The following is a 24,497-nucleotide window of genomic DNA, read 5'->3' on the forward strand; positions in this document are numbered from 1 at the left end:
TTGCTTGACAGTAGCAGCAAATGACAGCTGAGTGGAAACAATGCCCAAATGAAAGTGCAAATTTACAGATTTGCACAAAAAATTCCCATGCTTTCATCCAGGTCGAGATCCGTGGGAAGCAGAATGTATGACATGTAAAGCTGGCACTTATGTGTCAGGTGCTAATAAATAAAAACAAACAGAACATACGGTGAAAATGGAGTGATTCAAGAAACTGGCACTGCTGCTGGTCGTACTTCATTGGATTTATTAATTTCATTTTTTTATTTATTAGTGATCATGATAAAGAAATATAAGTCAATATAATAGCTGCTCTTCTTACTGTATGCATGCTACAAACCTCAACCCATAACTTTAAAACTATAAAACTGATTTAAAATGGACATATATGACAAATAAATATACCAGTAAAATTATGATTTAAAACCAAGCAGTGACAATCGTAAAGAGTTTTATCCCAGCAAGACAGTAAACAAATAAGTTATGGTAAGGTTTTGAAATCTCATTTCAGCACAACATAGATCATGAAACATAGCTGAAATCATTCAAATATATATATATATATATAATCAATAACACAATGATTGTTCCCACAATGAGTGCTTCACAGTAAACTCAAACAGTACAGTAAATCTTCCAGTAGAACCCAGTTATTTATATTATTTTTTCTTTAAAGCCATTGAATGCTTTAAGTGAGTTAATGTGATTAAAACTTCTTCGTTCCAGCTGCAAATCTGACATAATTTTCTGAAGTACAGAGAAGTGTGTGCAATGTGCTAATGATAATGAAAATATGGAAAATAGCACTGTGTGGTTTAAACTGTATCCTAATGTTGCAACTGATAAAGAATTTGGTCCTTCAATAAAATGTAGGTTTAGAACAATTCATACTTGACTTTTGTCAGCGTTAATTATACATAAAACATTCACTGTCTATCACTCCCTTACATACTCTAGATAAAAAAAAGGTATTTGATTCCCATTATTTCAGGTACATTTCTTGGACATACAATAAATTGTGCAGATTAAAGTATTGCACTTTGCTTTGTAAGAAGTAAACATCTGACTTGTAAAGCACATTTGCATTTGGATACTGAGGCATTAGGCACATCTGGAGCAAAAAGCATTTCTCTCCCCACTGGTTCCATTTAGGTCTTGTGGCCTTTAGGGTTTTGGTCATAATTCATAAATACCCCCACACACACACACACACACACACAAACACAAACACACATATGTTGGTGCAGCTATCCTTATGAGGACTCTCCATAGACATTTTTAAACTGTACAAACTATAGATTTTATCCCCTAACCCTAACCCTAAACCTAACCCTCACAAAAAAACTTTCTGCATTTTTACATTTTCAATAAAACATCGTTTAGTATGTTTTTTTTTAAGCGATTTGAATTATGGGGACACTAGAAATGTCCTCATAAACCACATTTATAACATAATACCCTTGTAATTACCAGTTTGTAACCTAAAAAAAGTCCTCCTAACCACTTAAACCTGCCCACACACACACACACACACATTTAATTGCACTTTGGTGGCAAGTCTTCTCCTCTTCTATGTTGATTATTTCACATTTCTGCGAAGAGTTACTCCACTGTTACAGATTTGGCCAGGTTTCTTGGACAGTCCACCTGAAAGAAAAAGGGTTATTATTGTTGCCAAAAATGTAAACAAAAATTAAATGTAAACATTTCCTTAACTGAAATAAAAATAAAGGTTTTCCAAACATAATTGGAAAAATTGAAAATATCTTTTCAGAACTCCAAAACTAGCTTAAATAATAAAAAAGGGCATGAAATAATTGGAGTTTTAGATAAACAGTATATTTTAAAACTTTTCCAACCTGCCTTCATCATTAAACATAAAAATGGCACAAGACAGTGATAGCACTGAAGACCCTGAGAAATGTTACAGTATTAAATATATTTAAATTATTTCGGTTAGGTTACTTTGGCAACCCTAAATTAATAAAACATAAATAAAAACGAAATAACAAAACACAAAAACTAAACCCAAACCTAGACAAACGACTGGAAAAACTAGCAGTCACAAAATGAAAATTAGCGGAAACTAAACTACACTAAAAGGACTAATTGAAAATAATTGTAATAAAATTATTATAATAAATACAATAAATTAAGAGCCCTAAAAACACTCTCTAGAATAACAGATATGTAATGGCCTAATAAATACATTATCTTTCAGTTTGAATATTACTTAACTGTATCTAAGTAGTTTCAAAAACATTTACTAAATGGATATCTCTGGATAACAAGTTAATAAATAGATAACTCTGGAGAGATAAGCATACATCATATCCTCTGAGCACAGCCAGATGGAAAGACATGAGCTGCAGTGGAATGACACTGAGGATTCCCTGCAGACAGTCCACCGTCTGAGGCAGCTCAATGGTCTTATATGCCATTTTACTGATCTCTGGGTCGTCCTGGCAACATAGAATGATAGGCCGGCCCTAAGAGATATACACAAGATATTAGCCATCATAAACTGACGAATGTTTGGACTCCTGCTGATATATTATATTTGGGGATTGGCTTTTATCAGTACAGTATGTAATTTCCTGATATTGGTTACCTGTCTGGCCGTGACCTGTTGCAGGGCATTGTGGCACTTTTGGTAGCATGCATCTCTCATGATGATCATGATGACTGGCATGTGTTTGTCGATCAACGCAAGAGGGCCGTGCTTCAACTCTCCAGCCAGAATACCTTCAGAGTGCATATATGTGATCTCTTTAATTTTCTACAGGGAAAACACACAACAAAAGTCAAGAAATTAGTTTTATTTTATACAGGACCAAAAAAAATGAACACTATTTCACATTCTGCGAATGTTCAAAAGCTTAAAATGGATTTAAAGTGTGTAATTTTTCAGTGTTAAAATACATTCTCCTATCCCACCTAAACATGCAAAGACAACTAACTATAAGTAAGCCATTTGTAGGCTGATTTCCCAAAAAGTGTCTCTCTGGTGCTATCAAATCATTGCTCTGTTTCTTCAAGCATCTTGACCAGCCCGAAACAGCAACATTGGCTCAACCACTGGTGTGAGTTTGCAGGCATGACTTTTTGACAGACCAATTGCAGATGGGGACATCATTAATTTTGCAATCCCGTATGGTGAAATTACACATTTCAGCTTTAAGTATTGACAACAATATATTACATTCTACTTACCAGTGCCCCTTCTAGACATGTGGCGTAGTTGTAGCCTCGACCCATGACCAAAAGAGACCTCTGATGGTGGAGCTCATCAGTTATGCTCTTGATCTTGTCATCAAGAGCCAGAACCTCCTTGATCAACTCTGAATGGCAGACAATGTCAAAATTAATATTATCTAGAGCTTCTTGTTGCATAAAGGCAAATGCTGAAAAATAAACATGGCTTATTACAGCATACGTGTGATTACACACACATACCTGGCAATTGCTTGAGGCCATTGATGATCTCCAGTCGCCTGCTCTGCAGTGAAAACCTGTCTTCACTCATTATCAGACCAAACATGATCAGAGACACAAACTGACTGGTGTAGGCCTGCAGTTGATCAAAACACACAGTCAGTGTACAGTACAAGCAATAGATAATGTCGAAGAGACAGAGGAAGAAAGAAAGAGGTAGAGACAAACAACATGAGAAGGAACTAAACAAGTTTACATAGTGACTTATAAAGCTTATAAAGTTTTATTTATTTATTTATTTATTTTTTCAAAAATGAATGTACTTAACCAAGTTGAAAAAAAAAACTGTCATTAAAGAGCATGCTTGAGATAAAATATAAGACAAGTGATGTTTGAAGAAAAAAAAATATTCAAAGTAAATACAAATGGAATTTTAATATTTAATTATAATAAAATAATAACCAATAACCAAATAAATAATAATACTAATAAAATTATCAAATAAAAGCCCTAAAAACACCCACTAGAATTACAGGCCTTATATATAAATACTTTAACTTTTGTATCTAAGAAGAAAAAAAAATTTCACTTGTAATTTCAAAAAAATCACTTGTAATTTTATTAAATTGTATTATTTTATTTTTAATAAATTATAATTTATTTTGAAATAATTATAATAAAATATTTAAAAAAAAATAAGGTAAAAGCAAATTCAGTGTAAAGAAAATTCAAGGTAAATATCACTTGTGAGTATTTGTATTGGCCGTCATTTCCAGTCAAACTGTAATTTTGCCAAACTATGCAAATAGTGTGAAAATATAATTTAATTGTGTGTATTTAGGATACAAAAAATGTTAGCTTTGAACTGAGCATTAGCAAGACAAAAAGGTGCCATTTAATTTAAATCAATCAGATATCACCATGATTTGCAAGCAAGTTTTACTCTACACAAGCTGATGACATCTAACTGATGACATATTTTAGAGCAGACCATCACTAAAAAAATTATATCCACTATTAAAATTCTCATGACTTCTATTATATAGAAGATTCTATTAATTAAATTTTTCAGGCCTTTAAAACACAATCTTTCCAGGTGTTCCATGACTGTGGCAAACCTGGTTTTGAGACATTCACAGTTAAATAACACATAACTCTTTTGTAGTTTTGGAGAACAAAGAGTGGCCAACATGTTTAGTTTCATTTGGCTCTGTATAGTACCTTAGTGCTGGCCACTCCGACCTCAGGCCCAGCATTGATGTGAACTCCACAGTCTGTCTCCCTGCAGATGGAGCTGCCCACAGTGTTGGTGATGCCCACAGTCAATGCTCCGCGCTGCTTACAGTAGCGTAATGCCATCAGAGTGTCCGCTGTCTCACCTGATCAAACCCACACTATCAGTCAATATCACATATCATAAAACAGATACTTTAATCAGCACTGCTGGCATGCAAGTGTTAGTGTCATCAAAATTATAACCTGTAGCATCACTGGCAATTAACAGTATTTTACTGTACTCAATAAAAGCAATGAGTTTTATTAATGTGCCACATGTATCTGGAGATTATATCACATAAGGCCCTTGCAGTTGTGTAATTCAGTGTAATTTCAAGCACAAATGTCATCGTTATTATCAACATTTTCCGAAATATGAAACATGAGAATGACAGTTAAGAGCTTTACTTTACCCGACTGGCTAATGAAGAAACAGACGTCGTCTCTGAAGACGGGAGTGATGCGGTCCAGGAAGTCACTGGCCAGTTCGACCATAACGGGAAGCTCGGTCAACTCCTCAAGGATCTGACGTGTCTGCAGAGAAAAATCAGAGATCATGTGTTTAATGAAAAATAACAATCTCGTTTTCATCCATGAAAGGAATAAAATGACAAGTATTTTGAGTTCCAGTCCAAAAAAAAAAAAAAAAACACAACTCACTGCTACTCCTGCATGGTAACTGGTTCCACAGCCAATCATGATCAAACGTCTGCATCTCTTTATCTCCTTCAGATGGTCGGACAGGCCACCAAGAAGAACTACGCAGAGAATACACATGGTTAAAAACACGCTGATTCACCAGGATTTAAATTAAGTTTATTAGACCCAAACATGTTTGCCATATTGTTAAGATGAGGTAATTTCTATGAATTATAGCATCACTATATGGAATTGCGAAAATAATGGTTGTTTTCAAACAGGTTTTCAGAACACTCTGCCCATCTGCCAATTTAAGGAGTCAGCAAAACTCTAAATTACAGAAGCATATTTTAACTGTGCAGAATTTACAGCAGATCTCTGTGTAATGTTCTGGTAAAATGTAAAGTTATTCTATACCTGTGTTGCTGTCAAAACATATTCTGCCTCTCATGGTGTTGAAGACAGATTCAGGCTGCTCAAAGATCTCCTTCTGCATGAAAGCCTTGAAGTTACCTGAAGATGTGAAACAGTATTAGCACAAAACCTCAATCTGCTGAGCTAAGAAAGTCAAGTGGAGGTGCAGTAGGGTGCCATGCAACGGAATGAAAATGAAAGAGAAAGACATAATGATCTTCTATGTCTAGCTTGCTAAAATAACCAAGGAACCAATAGTAGATCTGACAGAGACATTGTGATGCCCATTTCTGGAGCCCAAAAGCAATAGCTAAGTGGTTTCTTAGTTTTAGGAGAGTTCTTACACTGTGTCCTAACTAGCTGACATGCAATGAAGTGCCAATCAGATCTATCATGTTAATCTGAATTACCGTCCTCCTAACCAGACATGACTGTCAGAGACATCTTCATGGCCGCTTGGTTTTTATTTTTGTTGTGTCGCACTAGGCAGTAAAATCTCACTGGATCAAAATGTTATTCCTTATTGATATTTTAAATATCAATAAAAAATATATTATTTGTTGTGATTTTGTTGCATTTCGGTATTCTGCATCGTTCACGAAAACAAAAAATTGGTTTTCTCGTGAATTGTTGTGTCACACCGAGTAAGGACAAATTATTCATTTTGCAGAGTTATTGTTATACTTTTTAAAGGGATAGTTCACCCAAAAATGAAAATTCTCTCATCATTTACTCACCCTCATGCCATGCCAGATATGTATGACTTTCTTTCTTCTGAAGAACACAAATTATGATTTTTAGAAGAATATTACAGCTCTGTAGGTCCATACAATGCAAGTGACTGGGTGCCAAAATTTTGACACTCCAAAAAGCACATAAAGGCATCATAAAAGTAATCCATACGACTCCAGTGTTTCAATCCATGTTTTCAGAAGTGATACGATAGGTGTGGATGAGAAACAGATTAATATTTAAGTAATTTTTTGCTTAGAATTCTTCTCCCTGCCCAGGAGGGGGCAGTATGCATGAAGAATGTGAATCACCAAAAACACAAGAAAAAGAAAGTTAAAGTGATCTGTTTCTCACCCACACCTATCAAATTGCTTCTGAAGACATTGTTTTAACCACTGGAGTCTTCTGGATTACTTTTATGCTGACATATTTGATTTTTGGAGCGTCAAAATTTTGGCACCCATTCACTTGCATTGTATGGACCAAAAGAGCTGAGAAATTCTTCTAAAATTCTTCATTTGTGTTCAGCAGATAAAAGAAAGTCATACACATCTGGGATGGCATAAGGGTGAATAAATTATGAGAGAATTTTCATTTTTGGGTGAACTATCCCTTTAAAATGTACACTACAGAGTTCACTATCGACATCTGTGGTTGAAACATAAAATTGCAAGTTACTCACGAAGAAACATTTTCTGTTTTATGTCAATCATGCTTCAGCACTTCTCTTCTGCGTGGATGAATCTGATGGTTTGAGGTTTAAGTATGGTTGCCTGTGATCACCATATCAAAACGGATTTGACTAGCTACACCAAGAATCACTGACAGGGGTGGTACTAGGATGTAATCCTTGGGCAACAGTTTATCTCTTTGTCGGATTTTAGGGGTGTTGTCTAATGGTGATGGTGTTTAGTATGATTTGGGACCTTTCATGATCTGCTGGAGCTCCATCTGTAAAGTTTGAATTGCACGGACGGGGTCTTCTCCTGCTGTACGCTTAATTCGGTGCACATACAACTTCCCCTCCATCACCACGGCAACGTCATCATCCTCCAAATAGATCACCTTTTTGGTGTGCTCAATGATAGCACTGAGAGAGAGAAACCACAGAAATCAATATACAAGCAAGATAAAGCACCAAAAACAGAACAAAACCGATCATGATGACTTTTTTTATACCAATTCTGTGTGTAGTGAAATTTTGTGACCACCAGGGTGCAGTACTAAGCTGACAACATTTGTAGCATAATTTCATCACAGTTATTGTTTCTGGTATAACTGGCATGAACGGTCTAACCACCTAGACTTCTGCTGCATCACTGAATTTCTATCAACAAATATTCAGGCTGTGTGAAAAAATAATGTCAATTAGTGTGAAACAATGACGTCAATTTGCTCTAGATTCTAGTGTTACATACTGTATATATGTGTGTGTATGTGTGTTTTACCTTGCATCAGAGGCGAAGTAAAACTCCACTGCCATTCTGTCATGGACTGAGTGTAGGGCGTTGGTGCTGCCCACTCGGTTACGGAAGTTTTTCTCCTGGAGTCCATCTCTCCTGGAGTCACCTATAACAAGAAAATAACATGAGTGTCTAACTTTTTTTAATAAAATATTTATTCAGTCACATATTCACATCTAGAGAATGACTGCTAAGAGCAAAAAGCAAACCCAATGCTGTAAAAAAGAATATATATTTTTTAAATATCAGTATTTTCAGTTTACACAAAATTTCAAAGTAACCACACCAAATAATTGTTTAATCTTCTTATACTAAGAGTTTTAAAAATGTACCACTTACCTGTGAAAATAGTACCAAAGCAATTCAAAAGAAACAGTAAAATGAATTTAAACTGAAATAGAAAATTAGCTGTCTTTGCCAAATAAACATTGTCTATAAATAAAAGTTAAAAAATTAAAGTACACAATAGAGTATTTTAAACCCCAACTACATAAATCATACTTTTATTACATGTAGCTCCATTCATATAAAGAGATAATATCAGAGGATCATGATTATCAGAAATCAGCCATTATGATGACGACTGTCGCAATAACTGAACTGGATTTTTGGCTGACACTATAGTTCTATTTCAAAGAACCACATTCCAAAGTAAGGCTTGGGCTAGATGCTACATCAACCCACCTTTAAATATGTTCCCTTGTTCACTTCAACCTTGTTAATTTTCACACCTTTTCAATACCTCGGCTCAAACCGTGCCAGAGGTCATCATGGTTACATCAATGCTGTCTTTTGTCATTTTTCTAAGCTTTTATTAAACAACAGAGGCCTGATCATATTCTTTGCTTTTGGGGCAAAATAAAAGAAGACACAAAGGCAACACACTCACTTCCAGTGAGTGGAACTGGCTTGGGGAGTTGTACAAGCAACAAACTGAATGGGGATATCAAAGGCTGAACTTACTGCAGTTGTACTGGACAGGGATTTGTTCTGTGGAAAGCTCATACTGACAGCGTACACCGATTAGCAGCGGACTGCCCCGCCTGTTTGAAAGAGGGAGAAATAAGGGATAGATTGACTTTTGACCTGGTATTTAAAGCTTGTTTTGTGTATGTACAAATGAACAAAAAGATGAAATAAGAGAAAGGATAGTAAGCTTCCAAATAAGACACTCAATCTTTCTTTTCAGAGGACATGGACACATATCACCCAAAAAATTACTCATTCTTGTTTCTGCAGAACAACAGCACACCTGCAGGACTTTGCCCCAGTTTAAATCCACATGTGGCTGCTCGCCCATTGGCTCGCTCATCTCTCTCGCTCTCTTTCACTCTAATATCCTTGTTCAGATCCGTCCCCCTCCCCTCTTGTTGAGGAAACATTTCAGACCTATCCTTTGCATGCACCACCTATCTTGCTTGGCACAGCCCATGATTCCTTGTGCTAATGTGCCAAATAGGCACATTGGAGCAGCTTCTCAGTATTTGCTTTGTTCAATCTGCTTGGGCAGTTGCCTTTCAGTGTGCAAAGCAAGCTAAATGTCCACCACCCGTGAAGTGTATTTTGGATTGGAACTATGTACAGATTTAATAGATTTCATGAAATACAAATGATTTAGCTTTATCATGTGTCATGTGCAGTCAAATAATAAGCAAACGAAGGTGAGTGTGAAGATAGACAGGAAGTATGAGAATATAGAAGTGATTGCCAAAATTCTGAGATTAATCTGTTGTTAATACCACTGACAAATCCCTTTGGGATTAATTCTTCAAAGAGCACATGAAAGACACACCCTTGGAATTTAGAAATGGCCAAGAAAAAAGAATGGCTTAAAGACAAATTGGATTTTGAAGAGAATGTAAGTGGTGCAAGCTTTATGTCCAGCTGCTGCCACAATGCTAAGGTGTTAAGAGAGATCAAGGAGAAAGATTTCAGTAGAAATATCTACAAATCATTAAATCAAGATTTAAATTATTGAGTAAGATAATAAGACTGGTTTTCAATTTTTTTTTTCTTGAATTAAGCATTTTGTTATGATTAACAAGTTGTTTTTATTTGTTTTAAATGTAAATCTAACAAAATTTAGTAAGGTTTATGCTTTAAACAAGAAAAAAGAAAAAAAAAAAAAAAAAACTATTAGCTAAAAGCGTAAGTATAACAAGATTACAGTAAATCGATATATTATAAAAAAAGTCTTAATGTATGCTATTTGCTTCTCAAGTAATTATAGCTTGCTTTAAGACTGTTTAGAAATTTATATTAGAAAACGAGAAAAGAACTGATAAAGAAAAAGATGTTTTGCCAGTTATGTGTTTGTTAGGGTGTTCTGGGTTGTTACTAGAGTGTTGGTAGGTGTTTACTGGGTGTTTTGGGTGGTTGCTAGGGTGTTCTGGATAGTTGCTAGGGCATTGGTAGGTGGTTGCAAGGGTGTTCTGGATAGTTGCTAAGGAGTTGGTAGGTGGTTGCTACGGTTTCTTGGGCAGTTTCTAGGGTGTTCTGGGAGGTTGCTAGGGCATGATAGGTAGTTGCTAGGATGTCATGAGTGGTTGCTAGCGTGTTCTTGGTGGCTGGTTAAGGGATAGTTCACCCAAAAATGAAAATTCTCTCCATTTACTAACTCTCATGCCATCCCAGATAAGTATGACTTTCTTTCATCTGCTTAACACAAATGAAAATCTTCAGAAAAATATCTCAGCTCTGTAGGTACATACAATGAAAGTGAATGGTGACCAGATTTCAAAAGGCCAAAAAAGGACATAAAGGCAGCATAAAAGTAATCCATAAGAATCCAGTGGTTAAATCTACAGTATATCTTCAGAAGCAAAATAAGTGTGGGTGAAAAATAGATCAATATTTAAGTCCTTTTTTATTGTAAATCTATACTTTCACTTTTACATTCAGCCACCTACTGGTTGGGGTTGGTCAAAGGTGGAGATTTATAGTAAAAAATGACTTAATAATGATCTGTTTCTCACCCACATCTATCATAAAACTTCTAAAGACGGATTTAACCACTGGAGTAGTATGGATTACTTTATGCTGCCTTTATGTCATTTTTGGAGCTTCAAAGTTCTGGCACCCATTCACTTGCATTGAATGGATCTACAGAGCTGAAATATTCTTCTAAAAATCTTAATTTGTGTTCATCAAAAGAAAGAAAGTCAGACACATCTGGGATGGCATGAGGGTGAGTAAATGAGAGATTTTTTATTTTTGGGTGAACTTTCCTTTTAAGGCATTGGTAAGTTGCTTCAACAATCTTTTGAGTGGTTGATAGGGCGTTGTTAGGTGGTTCTTAAAATGTTCTGGGTGGTTGCTAGAGAATTGGTAGGTGGTTGCTAAGGTACTCTGAGTGGTTGCTACGGCATTGGAAGGTGGTTGCCAGGGTGTTCTAGATGATTGATAGAGTATTGGTAAGTGGTTGCTTGGGCATTCTGGGTGGTTGCTATGGCATTAGTAGGTAGTTGCAAGGGTGTTCTGGGTCGTTACTAGGGGGTTGGTAGGTAGTTGCTAGGTTGTTCTGGGAGATTGAGAGGGCATTGGTAGGTGGCTGTTGGTAGGTGGTTGCTAGCATGTTATGGGTGGTTGCTAGGGAATTGAAGGTGCTTGCTAAAGTATACTGGGTGGTTGCTAGAGCACTGGTAGGTGGTTGCTTAAGTGTTCTGGGTGGTTGATTTCTGACCTAAGATAAAAAAGCTCCCTAAGTCTTATCGCTTAGAAAAATGCAATGGCACACCTCTCCTCAACAATCAGCTCAATTTAAGTTATCATTTATGGACATGGCACAAACGGTTAAGTAGTTAGTAAAATTGCTCCAATACCAAAAACCAATACCATCTGATGTATGAATGTCACATGTAAAGTTATAGGTATGAGCAACTGAAATTACCTTACCAAACAGCTTAAATAATTATTCCAAAGCAACTTGCGCAATTTCATTTTTAGCAACAAAAATTTCCATGAATAACTTTTAAAAAGTCTCTTTGATGGGTCTAAAAACAAAAGCATGTTTAGTGTGTATGCGGTAACCCACACTGATGGGTCTTGCAACATGCCCTGACTTAAGATGTTCTCTTCACAGCAGGACAGAATTTACAAAAGCCAACAACACATTTGTTAACAATCACAGATGGGCAGATGGGAATAATTAACTTCGGTCTTGGCCTCAGTCGACTCAAAATTACATATACTGGGTCAGAGTACCTTCCAACCATGCATAGCTGAATATCCCTTCATAAACATCTTTATTATACTCTTATTATATTCTTGTCTTAAGAGGTGCAAAGTGTGACAAAAAGTCCAAAATCTATTCTGGCGGCAGATCACAGATAGGGGTCTGTACCCCTCCTGCTTCTTTTCATTGGCATGAAAAGAAATAATGGAGTGAGACTGGAAGCTTTCAGAAGACAGAGAGAACAAGTGAGAAATGAGAGAAGTAATAAGGAACAAGGAAACTTTAGTTTTTACAGTTCCGAGAAACCTTAGATCTTGCTGACCTGGTGGCAACAGCCTCTCCTGGGAAATGGATGCTTTTGAAAACCAGAGCAAATGCCCCTTCCTGAGGGAAGATCAAGAAAGAACAGTGAATGATATAACATTCATATATTGTAGATTTCTCAGGCGCTCTGTTCCAAAACCTACTGATATAAATGCATGTTTACTGCCTACATAGGCTGCCTTCTATGGCAGCACCCTAACTGATATAGAACCTCAAAATAAATAACTAATTTGGAACACTCCACATAAAAAGCAAATCTGTGCGTTATAAAAATAGCGCACAGAAGACTCAACTCACAATTGATTTTAATGCAAGTGATGGGAGAGGTACAATGTGATACTAATACATAAGCATAAATATACATTGCACAAACAATTACATTTGTTTTAAAATTGTTTATACTATCTATACTTTTAAGTATTATATTAATACATTTATAATTAATTATTTTCTCTCGCTTTCTCTGACATCTTAAATGCATTTTTTCAGCTTGTACGTTTACATGCGCTTGAAATGTTTGCTTTCAGTCGGACTAAAAACAATCATTTGTCTTTTTATAATGTCATGTAAACATTTTAGTCTGACTGGAAATGTACCAGTCTGGTTTTTCTGAAGTTTTCTGAACCTAGATAATGCGATTGTAGCTGGGCTTCGTCCAGCATGTGTACAAGTAAATAAGACCTGCGTTGTATGCATGATCCAAAAACCGGAGGTGATGCACGATGTATTTAACAGCTCCTCAGCTGATGTCCCTGCTTTAAATATGCGATTATGCACTGCATCATGTATATTTGCACAGACAGATTAAGAAAGATTAAGACTGTAGCTCGATTATAATTTAGAACAAAACAATGTATCTCAGGAGGCAGCATAATTAAGTTTTAAATGAAATATATTTTGAAATAGATTTTTCATCAAGCGCACCTAAGATGCCTTAAAATGCTTTCTAAGGAGGAAGCTAACTAGGTTTTGGAACAGAGTGAGTGTGACAAGGGAAGAGTTTTGATACAGATCTAAATGAAAATATCATCATTCTGTTGAATGGGCAGAGTTAAAGTCTTGCATTTCTTTTTCAGCTCCCCTCTTTAATCCCCAGTGCAGCTCAGGATCAGGCCTGGAGGGGAGGCCCAGAGTGGTAGAGCGGTGCAGGGGAGCTAAGAAGAACAGAGCCCCACATTGAGGGATGAACTGAGGGGAACAGGGGCCCTCTCTGTTTGCTGCGTAAACTAATATTTGCCCCTGCTCACAAACATGGTAAAACGTGTGTTTCCTTAAAACACACACACACACACACACACACACACACACTTAAAAATAAATGTTCCTCAATGGTTCCTTACAGCAGCTTAAAAACTTGCTGAGTTCAGTAAGGAACCCTTTTCCTATCAAGAACCATTTTTTTTTTAAATGCAGACTATTTCTAGGACTATTCAGACTGGTTGCACTGTGATGTGTATTGTCATGACAATTAAGCCCATTTCCCTGTTAAACCCTCTCTGAGTTATTCAGCTTGTTTACATAGACACCAGAAATCTGCTTAAGACATGAAAGTGGCATTCACATTTACAAACACTGTGTTAGTGGCTGCTTACTCTTCACCCCTGTATACATGCGGTTCGGTAAGTAAGCTTTCTCCACAATGTAATTTCCCCATGAAGCTGGTTCTGTTCCAGTTGCTGCCAGCACGCTGCACGTGTCTGTGTTTGTAGCTTGCTAGCCTGCTTAGCATTGCTTATTCTTATACGTTCATCATTTTATCCTTTGCCATTTTACCGTGTGCTTCGTTTTTTCCGCTTTTCTACTGTTTCAACTGCGTGTATTTTAACGTGCACACCTGTTTGTCTCTTTTTTCTTTTATTTTTTTCTTGCATCTCGACTGTGTGCATTCGTTTTCTCCTCTGTGTTTTACATGGATTATTGCATCAATCTCAAACATCTGCTGATCAGGAACCACATCGAACCACATCGATCTCAAACCCTCACCACTCAAGAACAACCATAACAGTGGGGGCCTGGGTAGCTCAGCGAGTAAAGACGCTGACTACCATCCCTGGAGTCATGAGCTCGAATCCAGGGCATGCTGAGTGACTCCAGCCAGGTCTCCTGAGCAACCAAATTGGCCCGGTTGCTAGGGAGGGTACAGTCACATGGGGTAACCTCCTCATGGTTGCTATAATGTGGTTTGCTCTTGGTGGGGCATATGGTGAGTTGTGCATGGATGCCGCTGAGAACAGCGTGTTGTCTCCGCAGTAACATGCTCAACAAGCCATGTGATAAGATGTGCGGATTGACAGTCTCAGACACGGAGGCAACTGAGATTGGTCCTCCTCCACCTGGATTGAGGCGAGTCACTACGCCACCACGAGGACTTAGAGTGCATTGGGAATTGGGCATTCCAAATTGGGGAGAAAAGGGGAGAAAAAACAAACAAACAACCATAACAACAACAAAAAATTTTTGTAAGTCATGGCATCCGCTCATGTTATTTCTTCCTGCACTGCATGCCACATGTTTACTATAGCTTCTTCCATCAGCAGTGAGGGATTCACATGTGATAAATGTAAGGAATTAGTCAGGCTGACGGAGAAGATTAATGAGTTAGTCTCCGAACGCTAGTGGAGGTCAGTGAGAACGAGAAGCCTGTAGATATTGTTTTGGATGCGGGTAGAACAGCGAGCAACACACACACACTTTGGTTCCAGCTGTAGAACCCCCGAAGAAGGGCATATGGGTGACATCTCTGCAGCATAGTTATAGGGCAAAACAACACCACTCTCCCGTTCCTGTTAGGGTTTCCACTCATTTCTCCCCACTCAGTGATGCACTCCTTGAGAATCATGTTGAAAGAGCCTTAGTAATAGGTGATTCTATTGTAAGGAACGTGGAAATAGAGACTCCAGCTACTATTGTTAAATACATTTTGGGGGCTCGGGCGTCTGACATCAGATCAAATTTACAAGTGCTGGCTAATGCTAAACATAGATTTTCTCAAATTGTTTTTCATGTCGGCACTAACGATGTCTGGCTTCACCAGTCGGAGATCACTAAAGAAAATGTTAGAGGTGTGTGAACTTGCAAAAATGATGTCAGACACTGTAATATGCTCTGGCCCCCCCCCTGCTCATCATGGTGACGAAGTTTATAGTAGATTAGTGTCACTGAATGGCTGGATGTCTGAGTGGTGTCCAGGGAATAGCATAGGATTTAACCCTCCAGGGAAGATGCCGCTCTCATAGACTTAATAGAGATAGTTTTTGACTAACTAGGGCCCAGGTCAGGAAGCAGACTGGTTAATCACACAGGTCACATAAACTACAACACATAGAGACATTATCACCTAGATATCATATAGAGACTGTGTCTGTTCCCCGAACTACCAAACACAAACCCCTCACAAAATCATTTAGAAAATTTTTTATTAAGGTCAAACTTTGAAAAAATTAAAATAAAGGTAGGGCTACTAAACATTAGATCTCTTTCAACCAAAGCACTAATTGTAAATGAAATAAAACCTAATGAATATATTAGTTTAAATGAATCTACTCCCCCAGGTTATTGTTATAAATATGAGGCTCATCTGAAGGGTCGAGGAGGAGGTGTTGCTGCAATTTACAGTGAAGTTTATTGTGTTACTCAGAGGACAGGATATACGTTTAAGTCTTTTGAAGTAATTAACCTTAATGTGATGCTTAAACCATCAGATAAAAAAAAAATCTCGTCTTTTGCCCTTGCTACAGTATATAGATCACCCGTGCCATATTCTGATTTCCTTGGTGAATTTGCACATTTTCTATCAGATCTAGTATTTACTGTAGATAGAGCTTTAATTGTTGGTGACTTCAACATTAACATAGATAATGAAAATGACACATTGGGATTAGCTTTTATCAATATTCTCAACTCTCTTGGAGTCAGACAAAATGTGACAGGACCGACTCATCGGCATAATAAAATGCTAGATTTAATTCTGTCATATGGAGTTGATGTTGATACTATAGAAATTCTATCGCAGAGCGATGACATCTCAGATCATTACCTCGTCTCTTGTATGCTGCGATCAGCTAATGTTACTCAATCTACACCATTCAGGTAGAACTGTTCTTTTGACCACTAAAGATAGCTTCACTAATAGTCTTCCAGAATTGTCTCACATACTGAGTAAGCCAAAAAGTCTAGAAGAACTTGATGTATAAAAGAAAATATAAATACAGTCTTCTCTAGCATTCTTTTTTTTTTTTTTTTTTGGGGGGGGGATTTTTTCACCTTTTTCTCCCAATTTGGGAGAAACATGTGGCATGCAGTGCAGGAAGAAATAAAATGAGCAGATGCCATGACTTACCACAATTGTTTGTTGTTATTATGGTTGTTTGTTTGTTTTTTTCCTCCACAATTTGGAATGCCCAATTCCCAATGCACTCTAAGTCCTCGTGGTCGCATAGTGATTCGCCTCAGTCCTGGTGGCAGAGGACGAATCCCAGTTGCCTCCGCATCTGAGACAGTCAACCCGCGCATCTTATCACATGGCTTGTTGAGCACGTTGCCACGGAGACATAGCGTGTGTGGAGGCTTCACGCCATCCACCGCGGCAACCACGCTCAATTCACCATGTGCCCTACCGAGAACAAACCACATTATAGCGACCACGAGGAGGTTACCCCATGTTACTCTACCCTCCCTAGCAACCGGGCCAATTTGGTTGCTTAGGAGACCTGGCTGGAGTCACTCAGCACGCCCTGGGATTCGAACTAGCGAACTCCAGGGGTGGTAGCCAGCGTATTTTACCACTGAGCTACCCAGGCCCTTCTCTAGCATTCTTGATAGTGTCACCCCCCTTCGATTAAATAAATTCAAGAAAAAAGCCCTGCAACATGGTACAATGATTATGCTCATGCTCTCAAGAGAGCAGCTCGGAAAATGGAGCGCAAGTGGAAGAATACAAAATTAGAGGTATTTCGCGGTGCATGGAAGGATAGTGTCTGTAGCTACAGACAGGCACTAAAAGCTGCCAGGTCAGCATATTTTAGCAAACTCATAGAAAATAACCACAACAATCCTAGGTGTTTATTCAGTACTGTGGCTAAATTGGTTAGAAATAAAGCCTCGACTGAACCTGATATTCCGTCACAGCACAATAGTAATGACTTCTTTACTGATAAAATAGAAATCATCAGAAATAAAATTGGAATTATGCAATCAACTGTCACAGCACCTCAGAAAACAGTGTCTCATAATTTTCCTCATGAGCAACATCAATCCTTCTCTGTCATAGGTCATGAAGAGCTAACAAAACTGAACAAAAAATCAAAAGCCACAACATATATGTTAGATCCAATACAAACTAAGCTCTTAAAAGAGGTATTCTCTGTAATCTCAGAACCTCTTCTTAATATTATTAACTCCAAACCGCTTTTTAAGAAGCCACAGCTTGATCCTGGAGAATTGGTTAATTAAAGACTTATTTCAAATCTCCCAGTGCAGAGACTGCACTTATCAGAGTTACAAATGACTTGCTATTATCATCTGATCACGGCTGCATTTCTCTTCTAGTGCTTTTAGATCTTACCGCTGCCTTCGACACCATAGATCATGACATTCTCTTGAATAGGCTGGAGAATTATGTTGGCATTAGTGGACTTGCATTAGCATGGTTCAGGTCCTATTTATCAGACCACTACCATTTTTTATGTGTAAACGAGGAATTGTCAAATCAAACCAAAGTTAAGTATGGAGTGCTACAGGGATCAGTTTTAGGGCCTCTGCTTTTCTCCTTATATATGCTTCCCCTGGGAGATATGATCAGGAATCATGGAATAAGTTTCCACTGATATGCCAATGATACCCAACTTTATATTTCTTCTAAACTCAACGAAATTTCACAATTCTCCGAATTAGCAGAGCGTATCAATGAAATCAAGGATTGGATGGCCAGAAATGTCCTTCTCCTCAACTCCGACAGAGGTACTAATTATTGGACCAGAAACCTCTAAAAATAAGCCGCTAAAATATAATTTGACTTGTACTGTTTTGATGGATGTACTGTTATGTCGTCTTCTACAGCAAAGAACTTGTTATATTTGATACCAGTCTGTCCTTTGAAAATATTTCCAATGTTTGTAGAACAGCATTCTTCCACCTCAGAAGCTATTGCTAAGTTACAACACATGCTCTCTGATTGCTGATGCCGAAAAACTAATTCATGTGTTCATGACCTCAAGACTAGATTATTGTAATGCATTACTGGGAGGATGTACTGCAAGTTCAATAAATAAACTTCAGTTGGTTCAAAATGCAGCTGCCAGATTGCTGACTCAAACCAAGAAATATGATCATACTAGCCCAATTTTATCATCGTTACATTGGCTACCTGTTAAATTTCATTTTAATTTTACAATTCTGTTGAGTACATACAAAGCTTTGAATGGTCTAGCTCCACAGTACTTAAGTGAACTTCTACCACACTATATTCCATCACGTTCATTATGATCACAAAATTCTGGCCTGTTAATAGTTCCCAGAATATCAAAATCCACAAAAGGAGGTAGATCCTTTTCCTATTTGGCTCCAAAACTATGGAATAGTCTCCCTAACACTGTTCGGGACGCAGACACACTCACTCAGTTTAAGACTAGTTAATTTAAGTTTAAGTCCACTCAGTTCATTTCTCAGAAACATTTCTCATAATCTATAAATCTGAAATAAATTGAATAGCATCTACGCTAATATTATTCTATTTGTTTCCCTGTCTCAACTTCAGGATTCATATCCCGAGGTTACCAGAGCCGGCCAGATCCAGCTCCGTTCCTGCTTGGTGTCAGACTCCACTGCAACGTGTCGCTGAGTGATGATGACAAACTACAGTCGGTGCTAGCTAGACAGCACTTCAGTCTTTTATGATGGACTTCAGAGGATGAACTGATGCCAACTCCAACTGTAAGACATCAGATACTTCAAAAGCCACTGCCTGAACCTTGGACATAGGATGGACCCCACCGAACATCACCGAAATGACCTGCTGGTTGAACTGCGATGCACCTCATTGATCTCTGCCTGCATCACCTTTGTTTATTGATGGACTACACTCTTGAAATGGAATACATAGACTGTCAATTAACTGCCAACAAAAGCCTTCATCAGCCAACATTAAAGAACAATGCATCTATGTGAACTTCTGCAGTTAATCCAGGGAGAACTTCAAAGTCATTAATTTTACAGTTCATACAAAATCTTTGTTTAAATACTGGCCCTTAACACTTACTTAGTTTACAAATGTTACACCATGACTTGCATTGCACATAAATAACTAATATTGGCATTATATTCATGCTGTTTAGCCATAGAGGAACTGGCCCCCACAGTGAGCCTGGTTTCTCCTAAGGTTATTTTCTCCATTAACCAACATATTGAGTTTTGTGTTCCTTGCCACAGTTGCCTTCGGCTTGCTCACTGGGGTTCTAAATACAATTATTATTTAACTAATTAATTATTTATTTTTATACACAATTTACAATTACACAATGATGACTCTAAGACTTTATAGATATTACAGTTTAATTTTCTATTAAAGCATGATTTTCTGTAAATAAAAATAAAAATGACTTGGTGTGAATAAAGAACATGCCTTTAATTTAGGGATGTCCCAATATAATTTTTGAGAACAAGTAAGAGTACTGATACTTAATTTTTTGGTACTTACCGATACCGAGTCCAATACCTGTTTGTTTTTTTCAGAATTCCATATCAACAGTTTATTTCAATTTTATCATTAAAATGGTGTTTAAATAAATTCATTCATTAAAAATGTAATCAAATAAAAATATAACAATACATTTTCAAAATAATATTCTATTATTTTCATCAAATGAAGTGCTTTTATACAGAACCTCACAGCACAATCCAAAATAAAACACTGGAGTTTTTTTGTCAAATAAAGTGCTGCATCACAGATGTGAGATATTGCTTTATTATAATACAATTATTATTGATTTATTATTAGTATTAGTAGTATTACAGTGAATATTACATAACTATACAGTAGTGATCTATTTCTGTTTTACTTTTTTCCATTTAAATTGAGCTTTTGGCGAACTTTTATTTTTAAGTGTTTCTTTGTTATGATGGTAGCTTCTTAATCTGGATAAGCCAGTCGCTACGTGATTCAAAGTGATTATTAAACTGCAAAAGTTTGCTATTTTATTAAATAAATATTTATTTTGTATGTGTCTCATGCTAAAAAGTGAACTAGTTATCTGCTTACTGTCATCTGCTACAAAAGGTGCGTGCAATGCTCATGATGGTGTTTTATATGTATGACCCAAGGATCTCTAAAAGGTATGGGCTCTTTGTGTCTTTATGTCTGCACAAACACAATCACAAGCGCTCACATTTGAAGCTTGCAGCACATGCAAACTATATATTTATCTCATTAAATCTGTGCTTTTGCTGTTAATAATAAATAATCTCACTAGGACATAACGATTTTAATTTGGGCGCTGAATGTTTACATAAAGACACTCATCCGTCAGATGGTATTGGTTTTTGGTCTCGGATCATTTTTACAAGTACGAGTACAAGTATATGAGCGTGCTATCAGACCCGATTCTGATATCCGAGTATTCTGAGTATCGGTCATTTTATTGTTGTTCGTTGCTCCACTTTATTTCTAGATGTTATTTCAAATTGCTTGCTGATATGATGTAGCGCTACATCCACTGACGTTACTTTAGTTAAGGCCCAGGTATTTTATTTTCCTGCATTCCAGATTGGATCGCGCCCAGTCGACCGCATTGTCTTTCGAAGTATACTCTTTTGACGGCGAGCAAATACGAACACGTTTGATGCATGTGCGGGGACGGATTAACCATCGGGCTGATTGGGCCGTTGCCCAGGGGCCTCTAAACTCAAAGGGCCCTGAGCTCTATATAAATTATTTATTTATTTTGAGATACCTATTATAAATTCATGTAAATGTCAGCCTTATGTGAAATACCATTTGTTCGGCCAAATGCATGCTGGACGACAGCAGCGCGACCACAGGCACTCGAATGCGTGCTCAGGGAATCTGCATCTCCAGGTGCAGCGCATTTATTTGAAGGACTACAGAGAACAGCATCTGATTTACAAAAAGCTTCCAAACACAAAGATAAGGTGCAGTTTACCCTGGCTGTGTACAAAGCTGATGGTTTAAATTAATATAAGCGACAGAATTCGTGCAACAGTATATAGGACTTAAGTCCTGCATGCATTTAATATTTAATGATAAAGAGAAAGGTACCTTAATACCCTAAATATGTGCACGGTTACATTTTGTAATATTTAGTTAACCGTGAGAGTTAACGAATGGATATTCTGTTATTTGTCGGGAGTTGGGACTCTGGAATAAAGAATGTTTATTGCCATGGATGCGTCAAACACAATCTCAGATAGCAGAGAATAAAGTGCACAGTGAGCTATGAGCCTAAATAGCACAATAAGCCTACCTAAATCTTCAAATGATAAAATTACATTAAAGTCGAACAAAAATAATCTCTGTCACTGTAACATAGTAGGCCTATTCTTAATCAATGGAAAATGCATAATTCTGCTCGGGCAGGTTCACTTTCCATGAGGCAGCGAACACTACGGATTATAGGACTTCTCGGAATGCTTTGATTTTTAAATGATTCAGCATTTAACTTGTGTAATTATTGTCTGCAAACCAGAGCAAAAGGGGGGAAAACATTGGTTCACCATTTATCAAGCGCTGAAACTTTGCCAGGTGAAAAACAATCTGGAATCATGTGTCACATTAAGTCCTCTTTGCAACCTGAACTTCATCAGAATGTCAATTTGTGACACCAGCACTGACAAAGCTTGATGCAATGCAACAAATGGTGAAACAGAACACAGGTGTCTCGAGATGCGTTTATAAATATTAAAGTTCTTTTAAACTTTACAGTGAGTTGTGGCACAACGATCAAAGACGTCCGTCCAGAGCAAGTTTACATATAGAGCCTCGTGTAAACAGCCCGTAACTCGCTCAGTAGCCTAGCTGAAAAACTGACCCGAACCTGGCCCAAAACCTGTAGGTTTGTTGGGTTCCGTTGGACTCAGATCGGGTTGAAGACCTCTAAACTAGTGCAAAATAACCGAATAGTGATTTTGGTATTTGAATACCATGCACATCCCTATTAATAACGCATGATTTTGGATCGGTGCATAATTAAAAAGTACATATAACTGGCCGTGTAAGACATTGTTCCAAACTTTGCTTCTGTCAATTTGAAAAATCCAACCAAATTTGGCAAGCGTCCTGTAGCGCATAAAAGTAAACGTAGTCACGTGACATGTCATGGGGGGCCTCCATGGTGTACTGGCCCATGGGCCTCTCAGTTCTTAATCCATCCTTGCGCACAACAACTGTTTTGTGATACACTTTTAGTACAGTAAACGGCAGGTGTATGCTCCGATGATGCGCACAGATGAAGTCTGCATGGACCGTGTGGAGTGATCACCAAGGCAGACAACCGTAGTACACTTTGGCCTTTACACTCTTCAAAAACCTACAACAACTTGTAGTTATGCCTTTACAAGGCAACATAAGCAGCATTCTCCGGCAGAAACCTACGTGTAAAACCGCTTTCTCTTAACCCCCTTAAGTGAAGTTTACATGACATTTCAGAATGCTGCTTTCTGCAAAACAAAACAAACAAAAAAAAAAACATGAAAAAGGCGTTTTCTGAAGAGCATGTAAAAAGGGGTCAGTAAACTTGAGAACCATATCAGTTTGATTCATGAACAAGTCTTTCAGACCAGTTTTGTGAACAGTATCAAAAGATTCTGAATTGTAAAAAAAAATATATATATATATATATATTTATTTGCTCACAAACAGGATATTGCTACATCTCTCATGAATACGCTAAGGGCAACAATAGCAAAGTCACTATTTTCTTTGAATAACAACTTTAATTTCTGTCTGTTTCTCACACAAAGCTATTGTATGCTTCAAAAGACTTGCAATTTAGCGCACCAGTCATAGGGGCTAATTTAATTATACTTTTATGGTGTTTTTACATCCTTTTTGAAGCTTGAAAGCTTCAGTTCCCATTTATTCAAACTGTATGATAAACAGCATGGAAAACAGTGATCAAAATGTCTCAGTTTGTGTACCACGAAAGAAAGTCATATGGGTTTGAAATGACATGATGACAGAATTAATATTTTTGGGTAAACAATTCCTTTAAACACAGCCTCAGTCTGTTTTCAATCAGCCTTAGGGTAAAACTTGTTCCTTTCTCTTTAACTCTCCACTTTTGCTCCTTTAAAAGTAGGACGGGCAGTTGATGTTTCCACCCTCCTCCTTTAGCTGCGCAGATTTCAACAGGCAAAAAAACCTGTGGCGATCCCATTAGAACCAAATGCACGCCTTAAACGCTATCCCTTTTTATTGCCCAGCCGTCCACCACTAAGATGGTGGGGGCTACCATTGCAGTGTAATCAATTTACCGAAGGTGCCATAAAAAAAGAGTCTCATGCTGAAAACAGGGATAAAGTCACACACTTATTGTCCTGATAGGATGGCCTGGTCTTTTATAAAGTTATGATAAGGACTGGACTTCTGTCAAGATTATTGTAAAGGGCAAGGCCCTTGATCATACATAGTCGCTGATGAACAATGTTTGGATAGAGCTGAGAATGTTATTGCCATGGGAGTCGTTCAAAGGTTCTGACATCGACTCATAAAACAAGGTTCAACTGTCCTGGTTTGAAAATCTATCTAATATTAATTACCTGGAGACAAGCGAGAGCTAGCATGCTTCCTGTGCTGATAAATGTTATTTGTTATATAACTGATATAGTGAAGAAGACCAAACTTTAACTGTGTGATCGACATATTGATGGCCTTGCAGATAAGATGATGACTATGTGAAGTTATTAAAACAAAACAAAAAACAGTTTTAAGCAGACTAAATTCTATTATTATACAGCTCTCTGGAATACTTGATTCTGATTGGTGAATTGCATTTTAATGTGGTATTATACAAAAATATGTTTGTATAATG

General features: G+C 37.4%; 1 protein-coding gene across 1 annotated transcript in view; it reads right to left on the bottom strand.

Annotated features, from left to right (window-relative positions):
- Nucleotides 1–233: 233 nt before the first annotated feature.
- Nucleotides 234–24,497, bottom strand: part of LOC127431109 (glutamine--fructose-6-phosphate aminotransferase [isomerizing] 2-like) — a 34,464-nt gene continuing 10,200 nt past the window's right edge. Inside the window, exons 7-19 of the mRNA XM_051681372.1 lie at nt 12,455–12,516; nt 8,922–9,001; nt 7,944–8,064; nt 7,422–7,585; nt 5,767–5,862; nt 5,371–5,468; nt 5,124–5,244; nt 4,657–4,814; nt 3,457–3,571; nt 3,214–3,341; nt 2,612–2,779; nt 2,328–2,489; nt 234–1,647 (exon numbers count right to left, since the gene is read on the bottom strand). Of these exons, the coding sequence (XP_051537332.1) occupies nt 1,603–1,647; nt 2,328–2,489; nt 2,612–2,779; nt 3,214–3,341; nt 3,457–3,571; nt 4,657–4,814; nt 5,124–5,244; nt 5,371–5,468; nt 5,767–5,862; nt 7,422–7,585; nt 7,944–8,064; nt 8,922–9,001; nt 12,455–12,516 (1,518 nt within the window). The 3' untranslated portion in view covers nt 234–1,602. The remainder of the gene's footprint in view (nt 1,648–2,327; nt 2,490–2,611; nt 2,780–3,213; nt 3,342–3,456; nt 3,572–4,656; nt 4,815–5,123; nt 5,245–5,370; nt 5,469–5,766; nt 5,863–7,421; nt 7,586–7,943; nt 8,065–8,921; nt 9,002–12,454; nt 12,517–24,497) is intronic.

Source organism: Myxocyprinus asiaticus, chromosome 40 (assembly GCF_019703515.2).
Source record: "Myxocyprinus asiaticus isolate MX2 ecotype Aquarium Trade chromosome 40, UBuf_Myxa_2, whole genome shotgun sequence".
Classification (NCBI taxonomy): Eukaryota; Metazoa; Chordata; class Actinopteri; order Cypriniformes; family Catostomidae; genus Myxocyprinus; species Myxocyprinus asiaticus.